Source organism: Macaca mulatta, chromosome 6, assembly GCF_049350105.2.
Source record: "Macaca mulatta isolate MMU2019108-1 chromosome 6, T2T-MMU8v2.0, whole genome shotgun sequence".
Classification (NCBI taxonomy): Eukaryota; Metazoa; Chordata; class Mammalia; order Primates; family Cercopithecidae; genus Macaca; species Macaca mulatta.
In genome coordinates this window covers 185,911,996-185,939,769 of record NC_133411.1, presented here as the reverse complement: position 1 = coordinate 185,939,769, position 27,774 = coordinate 185,911,996, and the positions used below count along the sequence as shown (strand labels likewise).

General features: G+C 41.0%; 1 protein-coding gene across 1 annotated transcript in view; it reads left to right on the top strand.

The window, feature by feature from the left end:
• The window catches only part of UIMC1 (ubiquitin interaction motif containing 1), a 97,027-nt gene that overhangs the window by 14,655 nt on the left and 54,598 nt on the right, over positions 1 to 27,774 (top strand). The window contains exons 2-6 of the mRNA XM_077937465.1: positions 5,251 to 5,405; positions 12,699 to 12,783; positions 18,492 to 18,616; positions 19,641 to 19,746; positions 20,057 to 20,790. Of these exons, the coding sequence (XP_077793591.1) occupies positions 5,259 to 5,405; positions 12,699 to 12,783; positions 18,492 to 18,616; positions 19,641 to 19,746; positions 20,057 to 20,790 (1,197 nt within the window). The 5' untranslated portion in view covers positions 5,251 to 5,258. The remainder of the gene's footprint in view (positions 1 to 5,250; positions 5,406 to 12,698; positions 12,784 to 18,491; positions 18,617 to 19,640; positions 19,747 to 20,056; positions 20,791 to 27,774) is intronic.

The window sequence follows — 27,774 nt, the reverse complement described above, 5'->3', positions numbered from 1 at the left end:
GAATGATTTTGTAAATTGTAAGCATCTGGGTGTGTACGTTGTCACTATCCCTTAATTTAGAATTTTTTATCCCTTAAGTGTTTTTTTAGAAAAACCTTAATGCTCGTATTGTGCAGACTACTTCTGATAATAAGATAAAACAGGTCCCTTAGGAGTAATTGAATGGTTTGAGAAGTTTGTAACAAAGTTAAGGTGGCTTTATTTAAATCTGTGATTGAGTCAGTGATTCTCTGCTCTGGCTGTAAAATAAAATCATCTGGGGCTCCCCTTTTTTAAAAATTGAGGTGAAATTCACCTAACAGGCCGGAGGTGCGGTGGCTCAGCCTGTAATCTCAGCACTTTGGGAGGCCAAGGCAGGTGGATCACGAGGTCAAGAGATCCGTACCATCTTGGCCAACATGGTGAAACCCCATGTCTACTAAAAATACAAAAATTAGTGGGGCGTGGTGGCGCATGCCTGTAGCCCCAGCTACTTGGGAGGCTGAGGCAGGAGAATTGCTTGAACCCGGGAGGTGGAGGCTTTGGTGAACTGAGATGGTGCCACTGCACTCCAGCCTGGCAACAGAGTGAGACTCTGTCTCAAAAAAAAAAAAAAAAAAAAATCACCTAACAAAATCTACCATTTCAATCATTTTAAGTGTATAATTTAGTGGTTTTTAGTAAATTCACAGTGTTGTACAATTATCACCACTTTCTAATTCCAAAACATTTCTATCACCCCCAAAATAAACCTTATATCCGTTAAGCAGTCATTGTACATTTTCCCCAACTCCATCTTCTGGTAATCACTAATCTGCTTTCTGCCTATGGATTTGCTTATTCTAGATGTTTCATATAAATAGAATCACACAGTATGTGCCTTTTATGTCTGGCTTCTTTCGCTTGGCATGTTTTCAAGTTTCATCCATGTTGTAGCATATATTAATACTTCATTCCTTTTGTTTCCCCATAGTGGCTACACCATTTTACATTCGTATCAATAATACGATGTACTAGAGTTCCAGTTTCTCCAGCATCCTCACCAACACTAGTTATTTTCCATTATTTTTAAAATAGCCAGCCATCAGAGTGGGTATAAAGTGGTATTTCATTGTGGTTTTGATTTGTGTTTCCCTCATGACTAATGATTTGAGTATTTTTTTATATTTTTTTAGACAGGGGCTTAGTCTGTCACCCAGGCTGGAGTACTGTGGCGTGGATCTTGGTTCACTGCAGCCTTGACACCCTGGGCTCAATTGATCCTCCATCCTCCCACCTAAGCCTCCCAACTAGCTGGGACTACAGGTACGCCACCACATCTGGCTAAATTTTGTATTTTTTTGTATAGGGTTTTGCCATGTTTTCTGGGCTTGTCTCAGACTCCCAGGCTCAAGTGATCCACCAGTCTCGGCCTCTCAGAGTGCTGGGATTACAGACTGGGATTATAGTCCACTGTGACTCAAGTGATCCACCAGTCTCGGCCTCTTAGAGTGTTGGGATTACAGCCCACTGTGCCGGGTTACTTTTGCATTTGATGTCTTTTTCTTTTTTTTTGGAAACAGGGCCTTGCTCTGTTGCCCAGGCTGGAGTGCAGTGGTGTGATCACAGCTTACTGCAGCCTCAACCTTCTTTTTTTTTTTTTTTTTTTTTTGAGACGGAGTCTCGCTCTGTCGCCCAGGTTGGAGTGCGGTGGCGCGATCTCGGCTCACTGCAAGCTCCACCTCCCGGGTTCATGCCATTCTCCTGCCTCAGCCTCCCGAGTAGCTGGGACTACAGGCGCCCGCCACGATGCCCGGCTAATTTTTTGTATTTTTCAGTAGAGATGGGGTTTCACCGTGTTAGCCAGGATGGTCTCGATTTCCTGAACTCGTGATCCGCCTGCCTCGGCCTCCGAAAGTGCTGGGATTACAGACGTAAGCCACCGCGCCCGGCCTGCAGCCTCAACCTTCTGGGCTTAGGTGATCCCTCCTCCTTAGCCTGCCAAGTAGCTGGGACTGCAGGCATTAGCTGCTATGCCTGGCTAATTTTTATTTTTATTTTATTATTATTTTTTGAGACAGGGTCTCGCTCTGTCACCCAGGCTGGAGGGCAGTGGTGTGATCTTGGCTCACTGCAACCATGTTGGCCAGGCTGGTCTTGAGCTCCTCACCTCAGGTGATACACCCACCTCAGCCTCCTAAAGTGCTGGGATTATAGACATGAGCCACTGTGCCTGGCCAGAAATAACATTTTTAAAATTTCAGTTTTGGTTGTTTAGGGCTAGCATATAGGAATGCAATTGATTTTTGTGTGTTGACTTGTTTCCTGCATTGATACAAGGCAAGATGAACCTTGATGAACTGTTGATTAGTTATAATAGTTTTTTTGTTGTTGTTGTTTTGAGATGGAGTTTCACTCTTGTTGCCCAGGCTGGAGTGCCTAATAGCACGATCTTGGGTCACTGCAACCTCCACCTCCCGGGTTTAAGCAATTCTTCTGCCTCAGCCTCCCAAGTAGCTGGGATTACAGGTACCTGCCACCACGCCTGGCTAATTTTTGTATTTTTTTTTTTTTTTTTTTTGAGACAGAGTCTCACTCTGTTGCCCAGGCTGGAGTGCAGTGGCACCATCTTAGCTCACTGCAAGCTCCGCCTCCCATATTCATGCCGTTCCCCTGCCTCAGCCTCCTGAGTAGCTGGGACTACAGGTGCCTGCCACCACGCCCGGCTAATTTTTTATATTTTTAGTAGAGACGGGGTTTCACCGTATGGGCCAGGCTAGTCTCAAACTCCTGATCTCAAGTGATCCGCCTGCCTCAGCCTCCCGAAGTGCTGGGATTACAAGTGTGAGTCACTGCACCTGGCCTATAATAGTTTTTTAATGTGTTTCTTAGTGTTTTTTTTTTTTTTGAACACAGGTCATGTCATCTGCAAATCATAATAGTTTTACTTCTTTCTAAGTTGAATATCTTTTATTTCTCTTTGCTTAATTGTTCTGCCCAGAACCCTAAGTATAATGTTCAATGATGAAAGCAGACATTGTTTTTTTTGAGACAACCTCGCCCTGTTGCCCAGGCTGCAGTGACTGGGACCACAGGCTTGCCACCATTGTTCAGCTAATTCTTTTATTTTTTGTAGAGACAGGGTCTTGCTATGTTGATGAGGCTGGTATCTTAACTTGTGGGCTCAAGCCATCCTCCCGCCTTGGCCTCCCAAAGTACTGGGATTATAGGGGTGAGCCACTGTGCCCAGCCTCTTTTTTTCTTTTTGAGACAGGGTCTTGCTCTGTTGCCCAGTTGCCTAGGCTGAAGTTCATTGGCATGATCATAGCTCATGGCAGTTTCAGACACACTCAAGCTGTCGTCCTGCCTCAGCCTCTTGAGTAGCTGGGACTGTAGGTGCTCAACACTGTGCCTTGCTAACTTTTTTTTTTTTTTTTTTTTGAGATGAAGTCTCACTCTGGCACCCAGGCTGGAGTGCAGTGGCACAATCTCAGCTCACTGCAACCTCCGCCTCCTGAGTTCAAGTGATTCTCCTGCCTGAGCCTCTGGAGTAGCTGGGATTACAGTCGCACGCCACCACACCCAGCTAATTTTTGTATTTTTAGTAGAGATGGGGTTTTACCATGTTGGCCAGGCTGGGCTTGAACTCCTGACCTCAGGTGATCAGCCCACCTCGGCCTTCCATCCTGTAGAGACAGGATGCCGTGTCTTGTCTCTACAAAAAAAAAAAAAAAAAAAAAAAAACATTGCATAGGATGGTCTCAAATTCCTTGACCTCAAGTGATCCTCCTGCCTTGGCCTCCCAAAGTGTTGGGATTACAGGGGTAAGCCACTGTGCCCAGCTGAAAGGAGACTTTCTTGTCTTGCTCCTTGTTGAAAGGAGAAAGCATTTAGTCTTTTACCTTTAAATATGACGTTAGCTTATTAGTTACGGGATTTTTGTAGATGTTCTTTATCAGGTTGAGGCATTTGATATTTAAAAAATCTTAACCTAGGTAACATAGTGAGATCCTATCTTATAAGGAATAAAAAGTAAATTAGCCAGATATGCTGGCACACCCCTGTGGCCCCAGCTGCACAGGAAGCTGAGGTGTGGGAGGGTTGCTTGAGCCAAGGAGGACGAGGCGATCATGAGCTACGATCATGCACTCTAGCCTGGCCAACAGAGCGAGACCTCGTCTCAAAAAAGAAGAAAAACTTGTAAGTAAATTATAATATGTAGTCAAGGAAAGCAGTTATCTAAATTGATGTTTAAAGAACTAGGATACATTTCTATATTATTGATACTGAAATTTCACCATGGAGAATGAGATTTGTATATTTATATAGTTTTTTTGTTTGTTTGTTTTTGAGACAGAATTTCCCTCTTGTCGCCCAGGCTGGAATGCAGTGGCGTGATCTCTGCTCACTGCAGCCTCTGCCTCCTGGGTTCAAGTGATTCTCCTGCCTCAGTCTCCTTAGTAGAGTAGCTGGAATTACAGGCACACGCTACCATGCCCGGCCAATTTTTGTATTTTTAGTAGAGACACGGTTTCCCCATGTTGGCCAGGCTGGTCTCTTAACTCCTCACGTCAAATGATCCACCCGCCTCAGCTTCCCAAAGTGCTGGGATTACAGGCGTGAGCCACCGTGCCTGGTCTGTGTTTCCCTCTATAGAAAAAAAACATTTTTTCCCTATATTTTTCTAAAAAAAATTCCTCTATATTTTTAATAAGTAGTAGACTAGTTAAGAAATCCAGTTTTACTTCTGTTAGATAGGGTTATCTTTTCCTTTTACAAGATTAAATTGAGGCTGGGCACGGTGGCTCACTCCTGTAACCCCAACACTTTGGGAGGCCAAGGTGGGCAGATCACCTGACGTCAGGAGTTCAATACCAGCCTGACCAACATGGTGAAACCCCTTCTCTACAAAAATACAAAAATTAGGCTGGGTGTGGTGGCTCATGTCTGTAATCCCAGCACTATGGGAGGCTGAGGCGGTGGATCACCTGAGGTCAGGAGTTTGAGACCAGCCTGGCCAACATGGTGAAACCCTATCTGTACTAAAAATACAAAAATTAACCAGTGTGGTGACACGTGCCTGTAGTCCAGCTACTCGGGAAGCTGAGGCAGGAGGATTGCTTGAATTGAGAGGCAGCGGTTGCAGTGAGCCAAGATCGTGCCACTGCACTCCACCCTGGGCAACAAAGCGATACCGTCACAAATAAAAGACTAAGTTGAATAGCTTCTAGAAAACTTTAAGTAAATTTTGATCTTTTTATTCTAGACAAAATTATTGTCCTTTTATTCTAGACAAGAGGATGCCACGGAGAAAGAAAAAAGTTAAAGAAGTCTCCGAATCTCGGAACCTGGAGAAGAAGGATGTGGAAACTACCAGTTCTTTCAGTGTGAAGAGGAAGCGTAGACTTGAGGATGCATTCATTGTGATATCTGATAGTGATGGAGAGGTAAGTAAAGTAGAGCTGAAAAGTAGAGCTGTAGCTCTCAAACTATGCTTCTTTAACCATGGGGAGTATGTTTCGTGACTGACGTCACCTTAATGCCAGCTCACCAAAACCATGAAATTTTTACTCAACTTTGTTTTACTTTGTAAATGGAGTTAAGAATTACTTAAGGAAGTAATCCTGTTGCTTAGTTGAGGATGGATCATAGTTCTTCAGTTTTGTGATATAGTAATCCAAAGTGGCATTTTGGAACTATTTGAATAATCTAAATCAATTGAAAATCTTAGTTTTGATATGTCTAGAAAGTGAGAGGAAAAACATGTGAATGTTTTTAAATCTTTTGATATGTTCTAGATATAATAGCACCTAGTCACCTATAGCTGTTTAAAAATAACTGAAATTAAAAATCAACTTCTCTGTTGCACTAGTCACATTTCAAGTGATTAAAGACACATAAGGCTAGTGTCAATTGTATTAGACAGCAGAGCTATACGACATTTTTAGCATTTTAGAAAGCTTTATTCTCCAGAATAAAGATTGTAACCTTTTTCCTTTATCCTGTATTTCCATTTGTTTATTGGAGTTTTCTACCTGCCTTCAGGTCTCATCTCAAAGGCAGTGAATTAACTCATTGTTTTTTCCTCCAGATTTTCTTATCTTTCTCTTGTACTTTTTTTTTTTTTTTTTTTTTTCCTGGAGCCAGGTTCTCCCTCTGGTCATGTAGGCTGGAGTTTGGTGTTAGCTCAGCTCACTCCAGCTTCCTTCTCCTGGTCCCACCTCAGCCCCCATGTAGCTGGGACTACAGGTGCGAGCCATTACGCCTGGCTAATTTTTGTATTTTTTTTGTAGAGATGGGATTTCGCCATGTTGCCCAGGATGGTTTCGAACTCCCAGCCTCAAGCAATCCTGCCTCGGCCTCCTGAAGTGCTGGGTTTACAGGTGTGAGCCACTGCATCTGGCCAAAAAATGACATATTTTTGGTTAGCAAGATTGAGCATTTCTTTACATCTTTATTGGTTTTTAAAAAACGTTTCTTGGCTGGGTGTGGCAGCTCATGCCTATAATCCCAGCACTTTGGGAGGCTGAGGCGAGCGTATCACAAAGTCAGGAGATTGAGACCATCCTGGCTAACCTGGTCAAAGCCCGTCTCTACTAAAAATACCAAAAATTAGCCGCGTGTGGTGGAACGTGCCTGTAGTCCCAGCCACTCAGGAGGCTGAGGCAGGAGAATTGCTTGAATCCCGGAGGCGGAGGTTGCAGTGAGCTGAGATCGCACCACTGCACTCCAGCCTGGGTGACAGAGGGAGACTCTGTCTCAAAAACAAAACAAAACAAAACCACGTTCCTTATAGTTTAGTTTTTAATTAGGACTTTTGTCTATATAGTTCATCTTAAGTGCATAAAAGTATAGAGAAGAAAACAAGGGCTAGGTACATCCCTGGTGACTCATGCCTATAATCCCAGTGCTTCGGGAAGCTGAGACAGGAGGATTGCTTGAGGCCAGGCATTTGAGACCAGCCTGAGCAACACAGAAAGACCCTGTCTCTACAAAAAGTACAAAACTTAGCTGGGCATGGTGGCATGCGCCTGTAATCCCAGATACCTGGGAAGCTGAGGCAGGTGGGAGAATTGCTTGAGCCTAGGAGTTCAAGGAATTTGAGACTGCAGTGAGCTATGATTGTACCATTGCACTCCATCTGAAAAAGAAAGAAAACAAAACAGTTGTATTACTTGGATATCATCTTAATATTAACAAAAATAAAAATATTAAATACACAAATAGATACGGATATGTTAAAAAAGTTGTATACATAGATGTTTAAAAAAAAAAACCAAGCCGGCCGGGCGCGGTGGCTCAAGCCTGTAATCCCAGCACTTTGGGAGGCCGAGGCGGGTGGATCACGAGGTCAGGAGATCGAGACTATCCTGGCTAACATGGTAAAACCCCGTCTCTACTAAAAATACAGAAAACTAGCCGGGTGTGGTGGCGGGGACCTGTAGTCTCAGCTACTTGGGAGGCTGAGGCGGGAGAATGGCGTGAACCCGGGAGGCGGAGCTTGCAGTGAGCCGAGATCACGCCACTGCAGTCCAGCCTGGGAGACACAGCGAGACTCCGTCTCAAAAAAAAAAAAAAAAAAAAAACCAAGCCATAACAAAACAGTTTAGAAAGGTATGAAATGAAAATGTATACTACAGACATTTAACCATAAGAAATAATTTCTTTTTCATTTTTAAAATAATTTCTTGATGTCATCCGTGTGATCCGAAGGCAATAATTTCTTCTGTGTCCTTGGAAAAAATTTTTTACGTATACCGTATCAGTAGAGATTTTTACAGGAAACAAATCATACTGTAGAAACTGTTTTGCTTTTTTTCCACTTAATGTCTGTGTTAGGTCCTCCAGAGACATAGAACCAATAGGATGGGCAGATGGATGGATGGATGGATGGATGGATGGATGGATGGATGGATGGACGGACGGATGGATGGATGGACGGACGGACGGACGGACGGACGGACGGACGGAATTTATTAGGGGAATTGGCTCATGTAATTATGGAGAATGAAAACTCCCCACAATAGGCTGTTTGCAAGCTGGATACCCTGGGATGCCAGTAGTATGGCTCAGTGCAAGTCTGAAGGCCTGAGAACAAGGGGTAAGGGGTGCTGAGTGTAAGGCCTGAAATCCAAGGCCTGGAGAGCCTGGAGTTCTGATGTCCAAGGGTAGGAGAAGAATAATGTGTCCCAGCTCCAGGAGAGAGATAAATTTGCCTTTCCTATGTTTTTATTCTATTTAGCCCCCCAGCCAGTTGAGTGGTGTTCACCCACATTGAGAGCAGATCTTCCCCACTTAGTCACTGAGACTCACACTCCAATCTCCTCTGCAAACACCCGCACAGACACACCAGAAAATAATACTTTACTAGTTCTCTGGGTATTTCTTACTCCAGTCAAACTGATACCTAAAATTAACCATTACAGTATTTCCTGGAGACCTTTCTATAGCAGCACATATGTATGTCATATGTCATATATGTTATACATACAGAAATGTGCATAAAATATAAATGCATAGTTTTAAAAATTAATGTGAACACTTGTAGTTACCACCTGAGAATCCCTCTTCTCTTAGTGTGTCCCTCCCCAAATACATTGTTTTCCAACTTACTTTTGTTTTTTTTTTGAGATGGAGTCCTGCTCTGTCGCCCAGGCTGGAGTGTAGTGGCGCGATCTCAGCTCACTGCAACCTCTGCCTCCCAGGCTCAAGCAATTCTCCTGCCTCAGCCTCCTGAGTAGCTGGGATTACAGGCATGCGCCACCACGCCTCACTAAGTTTTGTATTTTTAGTAGAGATGAGGTTTCACCATGTTGGCCAGGCTGGTCTCGAACTCCTGACCTCAGGTGATCCGTCCGCCTTGGCCTCCCGAAGTAGTGGGATTACAGGCGTGAGCCACCTCACCCAGCTCTTTGTTACCTTTCTGAAGGTAACCACTGTTTGTTTTATCTTCCCATATTTCTCCTTACAGTTTTACCACATTTGCATGTATCCCTAAACAGCATACATATATTTTGAAAAACTAAGTACTGGTGATTAGACATGTCTACCAGTATTTTCCAGTAATCTCTCAATTCCCCAGATATTTGAAATTTTCCCTTTATCATAAACTAAAATCTTGTTTATAAATGGGTGTGTCTCTGGATTTTTTTCTTCCATTAATCTGTCACATATTTTTATAATTGTTCAGTTGATTGTCTTGGGTATTTTAGATAGGCATTTATCTCTGCTGATAACGACCATTTTTTTCTCTTTCTTTCTAGCACTTATACCTTTTTCTGTTTTGTTTTCATTGCTTTAGCTGTGGCTTCCAGAATAATGTTGATTGATACTAGCAATAGAGCACATCTTTTATTTCTGATGTTTTGCTATTTGTTTCATATTTCTGTTTTTATGTTAAGGAACTATCCTTTAATTGCTTATTTACTAGTAGTAGTTTTAGGAATTATGTTTAATCAAATACCCTTTATTTAGCAAGATGATGGAGTAGTTTTTCTCCTTTAATCAACTAATATTATATATTGGATTAGTATTTTCTAATGTTGGAACATCTTTGCATTTCTGGAATAAATCATGCTTGGTCATGATGTGTTATGTTAATATAATATTGATTTTTTTTCTCAATATATTATTTAGAAGTTTTTCATCTGTACTCCTAGTGCCATTGGCTTTATAAAGTTTTTGGGGGGGGCTATGGCCTTCATCAGATGTTAATATTAGGGTTATGGTATAAAAGAGAAGGAAAGCTTATTATTTTTTTCTATGTCCTACCACAATTTAAACAGTATAGGAATTATTTGTTTTACAGGGTTTCCTAAAAATCTCCCGTAAAACTGGGCTACCAACTGATTTTTTTTTTTTTTTGAGATGGAGTCTCGCTCTGTCGCCCAGGCTGGAGTGCAGTGGCGTGATCTCTGCTCATTGCAAACTCCACCTCCTGGGTTCACGCCATTCTCCTGCCTCAGCCTCCTGAGTAGCTGGGACTACCGGCGCCCATTACCACGCCCGGCTAATTTTTTTTTTTATTTTTAGTAAAGATGGGGTTTCACCATGTTAGCCAGGATGGTCTTGATCTCCTGACCTTGTGACCCGCCTGCCTCAGCCTCCCAAAGTGCTGGGATTACAGGCGTGAGCCACCGCGCCCGGCCTACTAACTGATTTTTAATATGTATTTCATATTCTTGTAGTGTCTTGGTATTGTTGTATATGGAAAAAAGTCTTTTTTTCTGCTTTAGAATAGAAAACAGTTGGAATCATCTTAGGAACACATTTGTTTGTTTTTTGTTTTGTTATTTATTTTTATTTTTTTAATATGTATTTTTTTGAGATGGAGTCTTGCTTTGTTGCCCAAGCTGGAGTGCAATGGCATGATAGCGGCTCACTGCAACCTCCGCCTCCTGGTTCAAGTGATTCTGCCTGCCTCAGCCTGCGGAGTAACTGGGATTAAAGGTGCCTGCCACCACACCTGTGTAATTTTTGTATTTTTAGTAGAGGGGGGGTTTTACCATGTTGGCCAGGCTGGTCTCGAACTCCTGACCTCAGATGATCTGCCCACCTTGGCCTTCTAAAGTGTTGGGATTACAGGCGTGAGCCACTGCACCTGGCCTTTGTTTTTGTTTGTTTTTTTTGTTTGTTTTTTTTTTTGAGACAGAGTCTTGCTTTGTCATCCAGGCTGGAGTGCAGTGGCACAGTGATGTGATCTTGGCTCATTGCAGTCTCCATTAATAGTATGTACTTTATATGATTTTCATCATTTTTAAACTTAGTCAAACTTGTTTTATGGCCCAGAATATTCTGTGTGTACTACAGAAGAATGCACATTTTGGATAGTGATTTCTGTAAATGTCAATCTGATAAAGTTTGATGATAGTGTTGTTCAAATCTACTTTATATTTATTGGTTTTCTGTCTGTTCTACAAATATTTTGAGGCTATTGAAGTCTTTGACCATAATTGTGAATTTGTCTTACTTCTCTTTTTTTTTTTTTTTTTTTTTTTGAGACAGTCTTACTCTGTTGCCTTAGGCTGTAGTGCAGTGGTACGATCTTGGCTCACTGCAACCTCTGCCTCCTGGGTTCAATTGATTCTCATGCCTCAGCCTCCTGAGTAGCTGGGATTACAGGCATATGCCACCATGCCTGGCTAATTTTTGTATTTTTAGTAGAGATTGGGTTTCACCATGTTAGCCAGGCTGGTCTCGAACTTCTGACCTCAGGTGATCCGCCCACCTGGGCCTCCCAAAGTGCTGGGATTACAGGTGTGAGCCACTGCACCTGGCCCACAGTTAATTTTAGAACATTTTCCACCCTCCATGGCCACTGCCCTCGCCAGCCTCACACCACACTATACTCTGCCAGTCTGCATGGCCCAGTAGCAGCGGCCTAGAACATTTTCATTACCCCCCAGAAAAAAACCCATTTTCATTAGCAGTTACTCTCCATTTTCCCCTAAACCCCTAGCCCTTGACAACCGCTAATCTACTTTCTATACGGATTTGCCCATTCTGGGCATGTCTTATAAATGGAATTATATGATATATGTGTGGCCTTTTGTCTGGCTGCTTTCAATTATGTATTTTCAAGGTGCATTCATTTTGTAGTGTGTATCAGCACCTAATTTCTTTTTTGTCCACAGTGGTGGCACTGTTTTATATTCCCACCAACAGTGTACTAGGGTTCCAGTTTTTCTAATCCTTGCCAATGCTTATTTTCTGATTTCAAACAAATTATTTTAATTATCCTAGTGGGTGTGAAGTGATACCTTATTGTGATTTTGATTTGTATTTCCCTGATGACTAATGATGTTGGGCATCTTTTCATGTACTTCTTGGACATTTCTGTATCTTCATTTTCAGAGAAATTCTGTTCAAACGCTTTGCCCAGTTTTATTTTTATTTATTTATTTTTAGAGATGGGATGTTGCTTTGTCTCCCAGGCTGGAATACAGTGGTGCGATCTTAGCTTGCTGCAGCCTGGAAGTCCTGGGTTCAAGTGATCCATCTGCTCCAGCCTCCTGAATAGCTAGGATCATGCCTGGCTAATTAAAGAAAAAATAAATTTTTTTTTTAAATTTAAAAAGAATTTTTTTTTGGGAGGGGGTAAGGACAGGATCTCTCTACATTCCCCAGGATGGTTTTGAACTGGCCTCAAGCTATTCTCCCACTTCAAAGTGTTGGGATTACAGGCATGAGCCACTGTGCCTGGCCTTTTATTTCTTTCTCTTTTATTTTTTGTTTTCTTGATTATTTTGTTTGTGTTTCTTATTAAATTTTAGGGTGGAATGTAGGGTTGGTGTATTTGGTTCACTTTTGCTTCTATAGGGTTTTTCATTTACCCTCTTTTTCCTTTCCTTTACTATCCAGTGTCGAAAGAGTGATTTAAAATAAATGAATAAACACTGAGTTTAAACATTATTATTGTTTTTTTAAATCTTCAGTCAAGCTACTCTGATCTCAGGTGATGCTTACTGGTATTTTAGAGATAGACTAGTTTTTGTGTGACTGTTTATATGACAGATAATAATGCCAATATATCACACGTTTTTGTTTTTAATGGTTTTTATTGGTTCTAGATCTTATGTTTTCCTTTTTGTACTGAAAAGGATCTTCTGATGTTTTATGTGCATATTTATAACAATCATCAATTCCTCAGAGGCCTCTCTTAGCCATAGAGGAGGTAGAAGAGAGAGAAATTACTACTTTTAGTGGCAGCCACACTGATCATATTTCTTGTTTTGCAACAGGAACCAAAGGAGGAAAATGGATTGCAGAAAATGAAGACAAAACCGTCGAATCGAGCAAAGTGTTTGGCCAAAAGAAAAATTGCACGTATGTTTTCATTTTTGTTGAGAATGGTTTGGGAATTGTAATAGTCATAGAACTGATACATTTTGGGCTAGTTGATTATCTTGCATTCTTAGCTCTCTGATAGATTCAAGAAAAGTTGTGAATTTATCAGTTTTTGTTGCTATTGTCATAAGGATTGGAAGAATAACTTTTTTCAGTTTCCTGTATCTTAAGTGGAATCCAGAAGTGGTCATTCTGAATCTTAAAAAAATTTTTTTTTAATTTATTATTTTTTTAGAGACAGAATCTCACTGTCACCCAGGCTTAAGTGTAGGGGTATGGTATGATCATAGTTCACTGCAGCCTTGAACTCATTGGCTCAAGTGATTCTCCTGTCTCAGCTTCCCAAGTATGCCCCACAACGCCTGGCTAATTTTAATTTTTTTTTTTTACACAGGGTCCTGCTGTGTTGTCCAGGCTCATCTCAAACTCCTGGCCTCAAGCAGTCCTCCAGTTTGGGCCTCCCAGTGTTGGGATTACAGGCGCCAGCCACCAGTTAGCCCCCCATTCTGAATCTTACTGAGCAGCAAAATCTGTTTTTATGATTTCTTTTTTTTTTTTGAGATTGAGTCGTGCTCTGTTGCCCAGGCTGAGTGCACTGGTGTGATCTTGGCTCACTGCAAGCTCTGCCTCCCGGGTTCATACGATTCTTCCACCTCAGCCTCCTGAGTAGCTAGACCTATAGGCACACGTCACTACACCCTGCTAATGTTTGCCAGGCTAATCTCTAGCTCCTGACCTCAAGCGATCCACCCGCCTCAGCCTCCCAAAGTGCTGGGATTATAGGCATGAGCCACCACGCCTGGCCAGAACAGAAGTTTTAAACTTTGATGTGGTCCATTTTTTTCTCTTTTATGGTTTTTTTCTTTCTGTGTCCTAAGAAATCTTTGACTACACTAAGGTTATGAAGATTTCCACCTATTTTCTTTTGGAAATTTTGTAGTTTTAGCTTTAGCATTTAGATTTCTAATCCATTTTGAGTTTTTGTATATGGTGCAAGGTAAGAGTTAAGGTTCATTTTTTTTTTCATATGGGTATCCAATCATTCTTGTACCATTTGTTGAAAAGACTGTCCTTTCCTTGTGTTGAAAATCAATGCATGGGTCTATTTCTGAATTTTCTGTTCTTTTCCATTTATTTATGTTTGTCATTATGCCATACCACACTGTCTTGATTACTGTAGCTTTATAATATCTTAAAATCAGGTAGTATAATTCTTCCAACTTTATTTTAAAAATTGTTTTAATCTGGGTCTTTTGCATTCCTGTATAAATTTAATTTTATTATTTATTTATTATTATTATTTTTTGAGACAGGGTCCCACTCTGCCACCCAGGCTGGAATATAGTGGTGTGGGTGCAGCACAGTGTAGTCTCAACCTCCTAGGCTCAAGTGGTCCTCCAGCCTTAGCCTCCTGAGTAGCTGGGACTAACAGGCATACATCACCATACCCAGCTAACTTTTTTTTTTTCTTTCTTTTTGAGACAGGGTCTCCCTCTGTTGCCCAGGTTGGAATGCAGTAGCTCACTACAACCTCTGCCTCCTGGGCACAAGCGATCCTCCCACCTCAGCCTCCCAAGTAGGTAGGACCACAGGTGTATACCACCACACCCAGCTAGTTTTTTATTATTTGTCCAGACAAGATCTCACTATGTTGCCCAGGCTGGTCTTGAACTGCTGGGCTCAAGTGATTCTCCCACCTCTGCCTCCTGAGTAGCTGGGACTATAGGTGTGCATCACCACACCCAACTATTTTTAAAAATTTGTTTTCTTCTTTTCTTTCTTTCTTTCTTTCTTTCTTTTTTTTTTTTTTTTGAGTCAGGGTCTCGCTTTGTCACCTATGCTGGAATGCATTGGTGTGATCTTGGCTCACTGCAGCCTCGACCACCTGGACTTGAGCAATTATAGGCATGAGCCACTGCACTGGCCCTATTTTTCATTGTTATTCTCCTGAGGCGCCTTTTTAGACTATTTTTCCCTCTAACCATTGCCATCCCCATGATATTTTAATACCACAGATATGCTATGTGTTCTGTTTATGTACTGATTGTATGTCTGTATTTTATACATAAGATTTTTTTTTTTGACCTCCAAGAACCAATTTTTGTCCACTTGGGAATGGTACCACTCTTGTTGAGAATGCATGATAGAAGTTGCCAGACTTGGCCTTGCACAGTGGCTCATGCCTGTGATCCCAGCACTTTGGGAGGCCGAGACGGGCGGATCACCTGAGGTCAGGAGTTTGAGACTAGGCTGGCCAACATGGTGAAACCTCATCTCTACTAAAAATACAAAAATTAGCCAGGCCTGGTGGCGGGCACCCATAATCCCAGCTACTCAGGAGGCTGAGGCAGGAGAATCACTTGTACCTGGGAGGCAGAGGTTGCAGTGAGCCGAGATCACGCCACTGCACTCCAGCCTGGGTGACAGAGAGAGACGCCCTGGCTGATTTTTTTGTATTTTTTTAGTTGAGATGAGGTTTCACTGTGTTAGCCAGGATGGTCTCGATCTCCTGACCTTGTGATCCGCCCGCCTTGGCCTCCCAAAGTGCTGGCATGAGCCACTGCGCCCGGCCAGAATTAATTTTTTGTTTAATTTTTTCTGTGTTGTATGCCCATCTTTCATTTTATTGATTTCTTTCTGTTCTTTATGTTTTTTTTTTTCTTTCTCCTTACTTGGGTTAATTTTACTCTTTATATTCTAGCATTTTAAGGTGGGAAACTCGGATTACTGATTTTAAAATTTTGCCTTATATGAGCATGGAAAACTATAAATTTCACTATAAATGCGGCTTTTGTTGCATCCTACAGATTCTGATATGTTTTCATTTTCATTAAGGTCATTTCAAATTCAGTTGGGTGCATTTTTTATGTTTGGATTCAATTTTAGTGATCCCCTGTACTTGTTGATTTCGTATTACTAAAACATGTTTAAGATTTGTGTGATTCCATATGTCAAAGTTATACAAAAAAATATAGTCAAAGAAGTGTCATTTCCTCTCTTGTGCCCTTCACTCTGTTCTCAACCACTGATAGGTAATCGTTTGCATTAGTTTCTGGTTTATCTTTCTTTCTTTCTTTTTCTTCTTTTTGTTTTTTTTTTGTGAGACCAGAGAGTCTCTGTGTCACTCAGGCTAGAGTGCAGTAGTGTGATCTTGGCTTGCCTCCTGAGTTCAAGGGATTCTCCTGTCTCAGTCTCCAGAGTAGCTGGGACTATAAGCGCATGCCACCATGCCCGGCTAATTTTTGTGTTTTTGGTAGAGACAGGCTTTCGCCATGTTGTCCAGGCTGGTGTCGAACTCCTGACCTCTGGTGATCTGCGTGCTGCAATCTCCCAAAGTGCTGGGATTACAGGCGTGAGCCACCATGCGCAGCCTATTTCTGGTTTATCTTTCTTTTGTGACACTGTACAAATAAATAGGTGTGTGTGCATTTTCTTATTTCTCCTTCCTTATGTGAAAGGTAGCATATTATCCATAAATTCTTTTGTACTTTATTTTTTACTTAATAACATATCCTTGAAATCACTTTATTCCCAGTCCATAGATATATTCCTTGTTCTTTTTTATAACTGTATGTATGTGTACTACAGTTTATGGTTATTAAATAGATTCTAGTGTTTGGCAAATTTGAACATTGCTGCAATGATATACTCCTTTTAATTAGAAGTGTATCTTTAGGGTAAGTTGCTAGAAGTGAGATTGCTAGGTCAAAGGGTAACTTTATGTAGGTTGTTAGACATTACCAAATCCCCCCCATAAACAACATCCAAAATGGTGATATTCTAATTCTCTCATTTCTTTTACGTTTTTTTAACTGTAATAATTCTATAAAGAGGAGCTTTTAATCTGCTTGGTTACCCAGTAGTATAGCTTGTGTAGACAAAGTAGGGTAAAAACAATTCTATTATTTTATTTATCAGTTTTCATTTTTTTTTTTTTTGAGACAGAGTCTCGCTTTATCACGCAGGCTGGAGTGCAGGGACATGATCTCGGCTCACTGCAGGCTCCGCCTCCTGGGTTCAAGCCATTCTCCTCCCTCAGCCTCCCGAGTAGCTGGGACTACAGGTGCCTGCCACCACGCCCGGCTAATTTTTTGTGGTTTTAGTAGAGACGGGGTTTCACTATGTTAGCCAGGATGGTCTCGGTCTCATGACCTCATGATCCACCCACCTCGGCCTCCCAAAGTGCTGGGATTACAGGCATGAGCCACCACGCCTTATCAGTTTTCATATAGTTGATTCACTAACATTCTTCAACAGTGACTGGTTAGTCAATGTCTTTTTAAAAAAATATTAGTATGAACTTACAGGGTTTTTTTTGTTTTGTTTTGTTTTGTTTTTGAGATGGAGTCTTGCTTTTGTCACCTAGGGTGGAGTGCACCGATTTTGGCTCACTGCAACCTCCGCCTCCCGGGTTCAAGTGATTCACCTTCCTCAGCCTCCCAAGTAGCTGGGACTACAGGCACCCACCACCACGCCTGGCTAATTTTTGTATTTTTAGTAGAGATGGGGTTTCACCGTGTTGTCCATGATGATCTCGAACTCGCGACCTCACATGATCCTCCCACCTTGGCCTCCCACCGTCCTGGGATTACAGGCATGAGCCACCACACCTGGCCTGAACTTACAGATGTAATATAGATGTAACTACAGATGTAAATATATTTGATGTAGTTTAATGCATTGCATTCATTATCTTTTTTTTTTTTTTTTTTGAGACGGAGTCTCCCTCTGTCGCCCAGGCTAGAGTGCAGTGGCCGGATCTCAGCTCACTGCAAGCTCCGCCTCCCGGGTTTACGCCATTCTCCTGCCTCAGCCTCCCGAGTAGCTGGGACTACAGGCGCCCACCACCTCGCCCAGCTAGTTTTTTGTATTTTTTTTAGTAGAGACGGGGTTTCACTGTGTTAGCCAGGATGGTCTCGATCTCCTGACCTCGTGATCCACCCATCTCGGCCTCCCAAAGTGCTGGGATTACAGGCTTGAGCCACCGCGCCCGGCCCGCATTCGTTATCTTTATTGATGCTCCAGTTTCATTTTTGGCCAGTGAGGAGTCTGTTTAATTGGCTCCTAAGTTCTTTCGATATGACTCTAGTAGTGTCTAATAGATTCCTTGCTTACATCTGTGACAAATATTCTAGCTCATCTTGTTCATTTCATGCTTTGGACTTGAGGCCACCCATTTCTTCAGTGTACCCCAGTTCCTTTTAAATGGAAAATGGTGTCTGGAGACCACATTCTTGTCACTAGGGATGTTCTTTTCTACTGGGTAAATCAGAGGATTCTGAGTACTAAAATTATTCTGGCTAAATGTTGAGCATAAAGCATTGTGGATTTAGTAAAAAGCTCTAGAGTGGGCATTAATTCCTCTGTTTATTCATTGAGCAAATATTTATTACGTACCCTATGCCCAGCACTTTTTTATGTGCTGGAGGTATAACAGTGAACAGTGTAGGTGAAAACTCAGCCTTCATGGGAGCTTACAGCCTAGTTAACCCAGGATTCTTGTTGTAACTGCTGCTAATTATCTTGACCAACACCTTACCTTTTGGGGTTTTCCTTCTTTACAAGATTATAAAATTGTACGGTCTTGTAATGTCTTCAGTTGAAAAGTTTAATAATTCTCTTTCTTGCCTCCATGCTTATTCAGTGTTTGTGGTGTCCCTCCCTCTCTTTTCCCTACCCTCTTATAGAGATGACAGAAGAAGAACAGTTTGCTCTGGCTCTCAAAATGAGTGAGCAGGAAGCTAGGGAAGTGAACAGCCAGGAGGAGGAAGAAGAGGAGCTCTTGAGGAAAGCCATTGCTGAAAGCCTGAATGTAAATATGCCATGTTGCAAAAGTTTGTGGAGATTGATCAGCAGTATTGTAGACTTCTGTGGTGTCGTAGTTGCATTAGGAACTAGCTGTAGTCATTTATAGGGTTTTCACCTAATAGAAATTCCCATAGTAATTTTTTAAAGTCTGTGTTGAATTGTTGGTTAACCCAATTTGAAGTGTTTTGTTAATTCGATATGAAAGAGTTTTCTTCCACCCATGGATTTTTTAGTTCATGGTTGAAAAGAATTATCATAAGTTAACAGCTTCTGAAAAGACTTACTGAATACCAAGAACCCAAAAGGCAGCAAGATAAGATGCTAACTTCTCCTGTTTTGTGGGAGAGCAAAGGGGATGAGAACCAGAGGTGGGTTATGGGAAGAAAGAATGGGCAGTTTTTAAAAAATAATCAAATAAAGTTAAATTGTCATTTGAATATGCACAACTGAATTTTTTTTTTTTTTTTTTTTGAGATGGAGTCTCACTCTGTTGCCCAGGCTGGAGTGCAGTCTCAGCTCACTGCAACCTCCGCCTCCTGGGTTCAAGCAATTCTCCTGCCTCAGCCTCCCAAGTAGCTGGGATTATAGGCGACCACCACCACACCCAGCTAATTTTTTGTATTCTCAATAGAGACGGGGTTTCACCATGTTGGCAAGGCTGGTCTGGAACTCCCGACCTCAGGTGATCCACCTGCCTCGGCCTCCCAAAGTGCTGGGATTACAAGCATTAGCCACCTCGCCCAGCCTGAAATGATTTTAAATGTGAAGGATACTTGCCAGTGGTAGGTCCTGAACCATCTTTTATGCTATTTGCCTCCCTATTTTAAAAAAGGGTTTAGTATAGCAATCTAGTACAACACTTTGCACATAGACATTCAGTATATGTTGTGAAATGAAATTGAGCCATCTACATTTTGGAGAAGAGAAATTCTTATGAACAGTGGCCTCCCATTTTGTCCTTCCTGTGACCCTTCATATATAGTTATTTTAATAATAAACCTGGTCTGGTATGGGATCACTTGTTTCAGAGTTGCCGGCCTTCTGATGCTTCTGCTACCAGATCTCGACCTCTGGCCACTGGACCATCTTCCCAGTCCCACCAAGAGAAAACCACAGACTCTGGGATCACTGAAGGCATGTCTCCCTGTTCTGACTCCTTCCATTCATCAAGTATAACTGTACCACAGGGATCTCATGCTGAGAGTAAATATACGGAAGTACCCCAGGTCCTTTTGGTGATAATAAATAAGTTAAATCAGGAAGTAGTTAAGATCATAAGAATATCCAGCATACTTTTATTTCCAAGGAAAAAACCAACATTTGGTTAAACCCAAAGAAGAGCCTTTCTTACCCATATTATGTAATTCTTGGTAAGTGATAGCTTACCAAGCCCTCTTAATAAAAAAGTTTGTCCTTAGCCCTACTTTTTCTCAAATACCTACAGGCATATGGCAGCTGGTACCTCCATCACTGTTTAAAGGCTCACATATCAGTCAGGGAAACGAGGCTGAGGAAAGAGAGGAGCCTTGGGACCACACTGAAAAAACTGAAGAGGAGCCGGTCTCTGGCAGCTCAGGAAGCTGGGACCAGTCGAGCCAGCCAGTGTTTGAGAATGTGAACGTTAAATCTTTTGACAGATGTACTGGCCACTTGGCTGAGCACACACAGTGTGGGAAGCCACAGGAAAGTACTGGGAGGGGTTCTTTTCTCAGAGCTGCCCAGGGTAGCGGGGACACATCTAGGCACTGTCTGCCTACCCTAGCAGATGCCAAAGGTCTCCAGGACATTGGGGGCACTGTGAACTACTTCTGGGGTATTCCATTCTGCCCTGATGGAGTAGACCCTAACCAGTATACCAAGGTCATTCTCTGCCAGTTGGAGGTTTATCAAAAGAGCCTGAAAATGGCTCAGAGGCAGCTCTTAAAAAAAAAAGATTTTGGGGAACCAGTGTTACCTAGACCTCCTTCTCTGATCCAGAATGAATGTGGCCAAGGAGAGCAGGCTAGTGAAAAAAATGAATGCATCTCAGAAGATATGGGAGATGAAGACAAAGAGGAGAGGCAGGAGTCTAGGGCATCTGACTGGCACTCAAAAACCAAGGATTTCCAGGAAAGCTCAATTAAAAGCTTGAAAGAGAAACTTTTGTTGGAGGAAGAACCAACAACCAGTCATGGTCAGGTAAGGGTCAGTGATGCTGTAATTAAGGATGATTTATTCACAGATTAAAACAAGGATTATTTTAGCTATCTGTTATTTTTGTGGTCTTCCCCTCCTTGATTATTAAAGTAATACATGTTCACTGTAGAAAATTAGGAAAGTACAGGAGAATATAAAGAAGAAAAAAACTACCATTTCTTTTTTTTTTGAGTTGGAGTCTCGCTCTGTCGCCTAGGCGCGATCTTCGGCTCACTGCAACCTCCACCTCCCAGGTTCAAGCAATTGTCCTGCCTCAGCCTCCTGAGTAGCTGCGATTACAGGCACCTGCCATTATGCCGGCTCATTTTTGTATTTTTAGTAGAGATGGAGTTTTACCATGTTGGCTAGGCTGGTCTTGAACTCCTGACCTTGTGATCTGCACGCTTCAGCCTCCCAAAATGTTGGGATTACAGGCATGAGCCGCCACACCTGACCAGTCATCATTATTTCTATGCATACAAAAATACGTTAACAATTTTTTTGAACAAAATGAAGACTCTTCTGTATAAGTTTTGTTCCTCCCCCTACTTTATAGTTTATCTTAGATCAGTTCTTAATATATGACATATTCTACCATAGATACACCATAATTTATTTTTTGTTTAAATTTTTTCTTTTGAAGACAAGGTCTCGCTCTGTCACCCAGGCTAGAGTGCACCAGTGCCATCTTGGGTCCTTGCAGCCTCCACCTCTGGGCTCAAGCGATCCCCCAACCTCAGCCCCTTGCAGTAGCTGGGACCACAGGTGCACGCTGCCAGGCTGAGCTAATTTTTATATTTTTTGTAGAGATGGGGTTTCACCTTGTTGCCCAGGCTGTTCTCGAACTGCTGTACTCAAGTCATCCACCCACCTTGGTCTCCTAAAGTGCTGGCAATATAGGCATGAGCCAACACGCCTGGTGTAAAAAAAAAATTTTTTTTTTTGAGATGGATGCATTTTATTGACCTTTTCGTAGAATTGTTGGGTTTTTTTTTTTTTTTTTTTTTGAGATGGAGTCTCGCTCTGTTGCCCAGGCTGGAGTGCAGTGGCATGATCTCTGCTCACTGTAAGCTCCGCCTCCCAGGTTCACGCCATTCTCCTGCCTCAGCCTGCCGAGTAGCTGGGACTACAGGCGCCCGCCACCACGCCCGGCTAATTTTTTGTAGTTTTAGTAGAGATGGGGTTTCACCGTGTTAGCCAGGATGGTCTTGATCTCCTGACCTCGTGATCTGCCCGCCTTGGCCTCCCAAAGTGTTGGGATTACAGGCGTGAGTCACCGCGCCCAGCGTAAAAATTTTTATTATTTCTAAAAAGTTAAATTTTTGAATAGGTAACAATATTCACAAGGCTCAAAATTCAAAAATACGTAAGTAAAAAGTCTTAACTTTTCTCACTATCACCCAGCCAGCCAGTTCCCCTCTCTGGACTCAATTTGTGTTACTAGTTCTAGCATATCCTTCCAAGATACTTTATCTGGTACAAGCAGAATACATATTCTTTTCCCTACCTTCTTTTACACAAATGATTTACACATTATTTTCTACTTTTTTCATTTAATATCCTACTGAGATCATTACATAACAGTATATAAAGAATTTCTTTATCTTTTTTTTTTTGGATGTGAAAAATACCATATATGGATTTGTCAGAGTTTACTATTACAAATAGTAAAATGTCCAGAAGACATTTCATCCACATGGAAGATATTTGTATTATATGATAATTTTCTGTAACTCTAATTGGTGGACCAAAAAATGTATTTGTAATTTCATTAGCTGTTGCCAAATTGCCCTCCATAGAGATCATGTACATTTACCTTCCCACTGGCAGTGTATGAATACTAGTTTGTGCATACCCACAGTAATGCAGTATTGTCAGACTTCGTGATCTTTGCCAGTCTTGAGAGATGAAAAATGGCGTCTCAGTATAGTCTTAATTTGCATATCTCTTACTATTTGTGAGCCTGAACTTTTTTCTCACATGTCTAAGACCCATTTGTATTTACTTTTTTGTCTGTTAGATCTTAATGATCATTTTTCTTTTTTGATAATCTGTTGATTTGTGGATACTTTTTATATTGTAGAGAAAGTAGTCCTTTGTGGTATGAAGTGTAAGGATAGTTTCCCAGTTATTTTTTCCCACTGCATAATGGTGTATATTTCTTATTTTGCTTGTAGTGGTTTTGAATAATTTATTGAAACCAATCTTCTTTTTGGTATGTTTAGTTTGCTTTTTCTGACGTAGCTTGATTATATTGTATATGAAAGCTTATCTCTTATTTTTCCCTTTGAATATTATAAAAGCAATAATATAAACTCTTTATATATATATTGTAATTTTAAAGAGTATTCTGTTTTATGACTATACTGTTTTTTCTTGTTATTTCTGTTACCAGACTTTGACTTTTGGTTTTGTTTTATTATTGTGTTATTCTGTCTTTCTTGTGTTATGATAAAGGTTCAAGAAATGGTAACTTTGAGGAGCTTCATAGAATAGAGAACATGGATTTGGAGTTGAGTTCTGATTTTTGTGTTTAAGTAATTTGTGTGTTTTTGAGCAAGTCAGTTAACCTGTTTGAATCCCAGTTTTACATCTATAAAATGAGAATAACAATTCCTATCTTTTGACTGTTACTTTAATGATTGAAGTGAATTTGTGTAAAATGTCTACTACAATGCTTAGGAGTTTATAGGCACTGAACAACTGGTAATTCTCTCTAAGGGATCGAAGGTCATTCACTGGGGGATGCCTCTAGGAATCATTATTTCCTAGTAACCATCTTCATTCACATTCTGGAAAGATTGTTGTCTGGGAAGAGAAGGCATTTTTATTTTTTTAATTTTTTTTTTTTTCCCGAAGGTATATCAGCGAAGAAGCCATTTTTAAGAAATAGTTCTTTTAGTGACTGGCTTCTTTTCCAAAGGAAAGTTACATGATGCTTATGATAAATGTTCAGTTTGTTCTTTCCAATTCAGAGATGCTGTTTCTTAAAATAATACATTAACTCCAAAGAGTGACACTTAATAATTTATTATAATTCAAGTTGTTAGCTTGAAAGATCCCAGGGGCCAGAGCTCTAGATCATAGACTTGTGTCAAGTTCTGTGTTGTGTCAAGTTTGAAGGTAGTGCCTTTGCAGTAGCCTGGAAGTAGTCAAAATCTAGTGGATGGTCTTAATTAGATTGAAGTTCTTTGACTCTTAACTTCATGACCAGGCCACCAAGTACTACAGGTAGTATTATCAGTTGGTACTATTTGCTACAGTAAACTGAATTAAGCTAGCTTAATTAAAAAGAGGACTGGGCTAGGCATAATGGCTAATGCCTGTAATCCCAACACTTTGGGAAGCTGAGGCAGGAGAATTCATTTGAGTTTGGGAGTTTGAGACCAACCTAGGCAACATAGTGAGACCTCGTCTCTACTAAAATACATAAATTAAGGAAACGGGGTATCTCAGAAGTTTTGTTTTTTTTTTTTTTTTGAGATGGAGTCTCGCTCTGTCACCCAGGCTGGAGTGCAGTGGTGCAGTCTTGGCTCACTGCAAACTTTGCCTCCCGGGTTCATGCCATTCTTCTGCCTCAGCCTCCCGAGTAGCTGGGACTACAAGTGCCTGCCACCACACCCGGCCAATTTTTTTGTATTTTTAGTAGAGACGGGGTTTCACCGTGTTAGCCAGGATGATCTCGATCTCCTGACCTCGTGATCCGCCCACCTCGGCCTCCCAAAGTGCTGGGATTACAGGCGTGAGCCACTGCGTCTGGCCTCAGAAGTTTTAAAATAGAACTATAACCAGGCCCAAAGAAGGTACCCGGCATCTGTGAGTTTTCTGTATCTCATGGTTATATTGTATCTGCTTCATTTTTCTCCCTGCAGACTTAGCATTCTTTGCTTTTGTTTTTCAGGTGCAGGTTGAAGACACTGATCTTATAGCTCTCAAAACTTATTACAGGTTACAGGAGACTTAATCTCTCCCAATTCCAATTTTAAATTTTCAGGAAAGGATTTATGGCCTATTTGGTATCAGTAGCCTAGTCAGCTGTGGCCTGAAGGAAGTTACTTGTCAAATTGGCTGTGAGCCCACTGCTAGTGGGATGGGAGGGGTGAGGGACAGTCCTCAGTGAAAGGAGACAAAGCAGACAACCTAGTAAGTGTATGGACATTAACTTTAGAAATCACTTGGAGATGTTAAAAAATGCTGAAAAGTTTAAAGAGTATTACCTATTTTTTGTATGGTTCAGATCATATTATTTAACATTATGTAAACATTTTCTTATGTTAAATTATATATTTTACTTTTAATGGCTATATCATATTTCAGTTTATGAATTTACCATAATATTTTAAACATTTTTCTATTGCTGGATATTTCAGTTGTGATATCTTTCTACATGAAACTTTTCTTTATTCCTGATCAGTGTACTTAGGCATAAGAGCCAGAAAAATGATGGGTTAAAGAGTTACGAACATAAAGACTTGATATTTATTGCCAAATTGCTTGTCAGAAAGGCTATTAAAATTTGTATTCTCTCCATTTGGCAATGTATGAGAATATCTAGTTCACTGCAACCTTGCCAACAAGTAATTGTACCTTTAAAAAACAAACTTACTAATTTTATAGGCAAATAATGAAAGTCTTATGATTGTTATTTTACCTCTCGATCTTTTGCTTTCAGGAAATGTGGGTAGAAAGAATTCATTTGTTAAACATTCTCTATTGAACACAGCTTTGCTGGAGCTGCCTGTATTTGAGACTTCTTGGTTGATAGAGATAGCAGGAGAGTCTCAAAAATAGGGACTCAGAAAAACATTCACTTTGAGGCACATGACTTAGTCTATATGAAGGTTTATAAAGCTTTAGAATCAAGATGATAACTGGTTTTTGACATCACTGAGACAAGATAAAGTTGCTAATGAAGGCCTATAGATCACCCTGAGAGCATTATGGCAAGGAGTTGGAAGGGGTAGTATGTTGATGTGATTACTACTTTGCAGAATCTGATTCTTAATTTTTCAGTCAGGATAGTGGAATTTTTTAAATCAGAAATGACCAGATTGTGTGGAGTTGTAAAAACTGACTTTGATTTGCCAAACTTCACGCTGATGTATGTATACAAAATGACAATTTATTAATTTATTATGGAATAGAGACATTTTCAGTGACCAGAATACTCAGATCTGTATCTACTGTCTTCTAGAATGACAGTATCTGGAGGGTTGAAATAATCAGAAAATGGAATTTTTTAAGGGATGACTCAACTAGTCTGTGGAAAAACCTAATAAACTACCACTGTCACACAATAGAGGACATTTATGTGATGACCAGATGATGTCTCTATTCATTTTCACTTTTTTTTTTTTTTTTTAAAGATGGAGTTTCACTCTGTCACCCAGGCTGGAGTGCAGTGACATGATCTCGGCTCTCTGCAACCTCCACCTCCTGGGTTCAAGCGATTTCCTGCCTCAGCCTCCTGAGTAGCTGGGATCACAGGCATGCACCACCACGCCTGGCTATTTTTTGTATTTTTTGTAGAGACGGGGTTTCACCATGTTGACCAGTCTGGTCTTGAACTCCTGGCCTCTAGTCATCCGCCCACCTTGGCCTCCCAAAGTTCTCAGGTTACAGATGTGATCCACTCTGCCCAGCCCCAATTTCACTTTTAAGTATTAAAAATACCCTTTGATAATAATTCTTTGAATTTTTTTTTTTTTAAAGATTCAATGCAAACCATCCCTTCCTTATTAACGTATTTCTTCAGGAAGAAGATGTCTTGATTAGGCCACAGATTCCTTGAATTTTTATTTCTGCCATGCTTTCCTGTTCACCTTGATTACATTTGGGTAGTCTAAATTTTATTTGCTTATTTTGCTATCCTATGTTCATATTCTGGAAGAACCGCACTTTATGTTCATATTACTGCCATTGAGGTATAAATTTCTAAATTAAAATAATGTTTTGAAATGAAGACATTCTTGGGATTCTACATTGAAATGATTAGGAAGAGGATTATCTGATTAAGCAATATAATAGTAGTTTTGAGTGCATGGGTTTTAGAGTCAGGCAAGTCTCAGCTCTACGATTTTGACCAACTATATGATTTGGGGCAAATTGTTTAACTTCTCGAAGTTTCACTTATTTTTAAAATAATTTAATGGTTTTTGCTTCTTAAGTGGCTTGTGAAAATTAAAGGAGATAAGGAATGTAAAGTGATTAGCACAGGCCTGGCACTGAATAGAAGCACAATAATTTTGTTTGTTTGAGACAGTTTCGCTCGTCACCCAGGCTGGAGTGCAGTGGCGCGATCTCGGCTCACTGCAACCTCTACCTTCTGGGTTCAAGTGATTCTCCTGTCTCAGCCTCCCGAGTAGCTGGGTTTAGAGACGTGAGCCACCACGCCCGGCTAATTTTGTATTTGTAGTAGAGACGGGCTTTCTCCATGTTGGTCAGGCTGGTCTTGAACTCCTGACCTCAGGTGATCCGCCTGCCTCGGCCTCTCAAATGCTGGGATTACAGGCGTGAGCCACTGCACCTGGCCAAAGCACAATAATTTTTTAAAACAATTACACTGAGAAGATTTGAGATATGCTTTAGCCTAAGGCAGAGATGGAGGTGCCTTATAACTAACTTACTGGTGTCTTGATTGCATCTAAAGACCAAGGCTAGTCATTATAAAATTTTATTAAATGGACACTAGGTGTCAGCATTTCCTTCCTTCCTTCCTTCCTTCCTCCCTTCCTCCCTTCCTCCCTTCCTCCCTTCCTCCCTTCCTCCCTTCCTCCTTTCCTCCCTTCCTCCCTTCCCTTCCCTTCCTTCCCTTCCTTTCCTTCCTTTCCTTTCCTTCTCTTCTTTCCTTTCTTTCTTTCTTTTCTTTTCTTTCTTTCTTTCTTTCTTTCTTTCTTTCTTTCTTTCTTTCTTTCTTTCTTTCTTTCTTTCCTGTCTGTCTTTCTTTCTCTTTCTTTCTTTCTTTCTTTCTTTCTTTCTTTCTTTCTT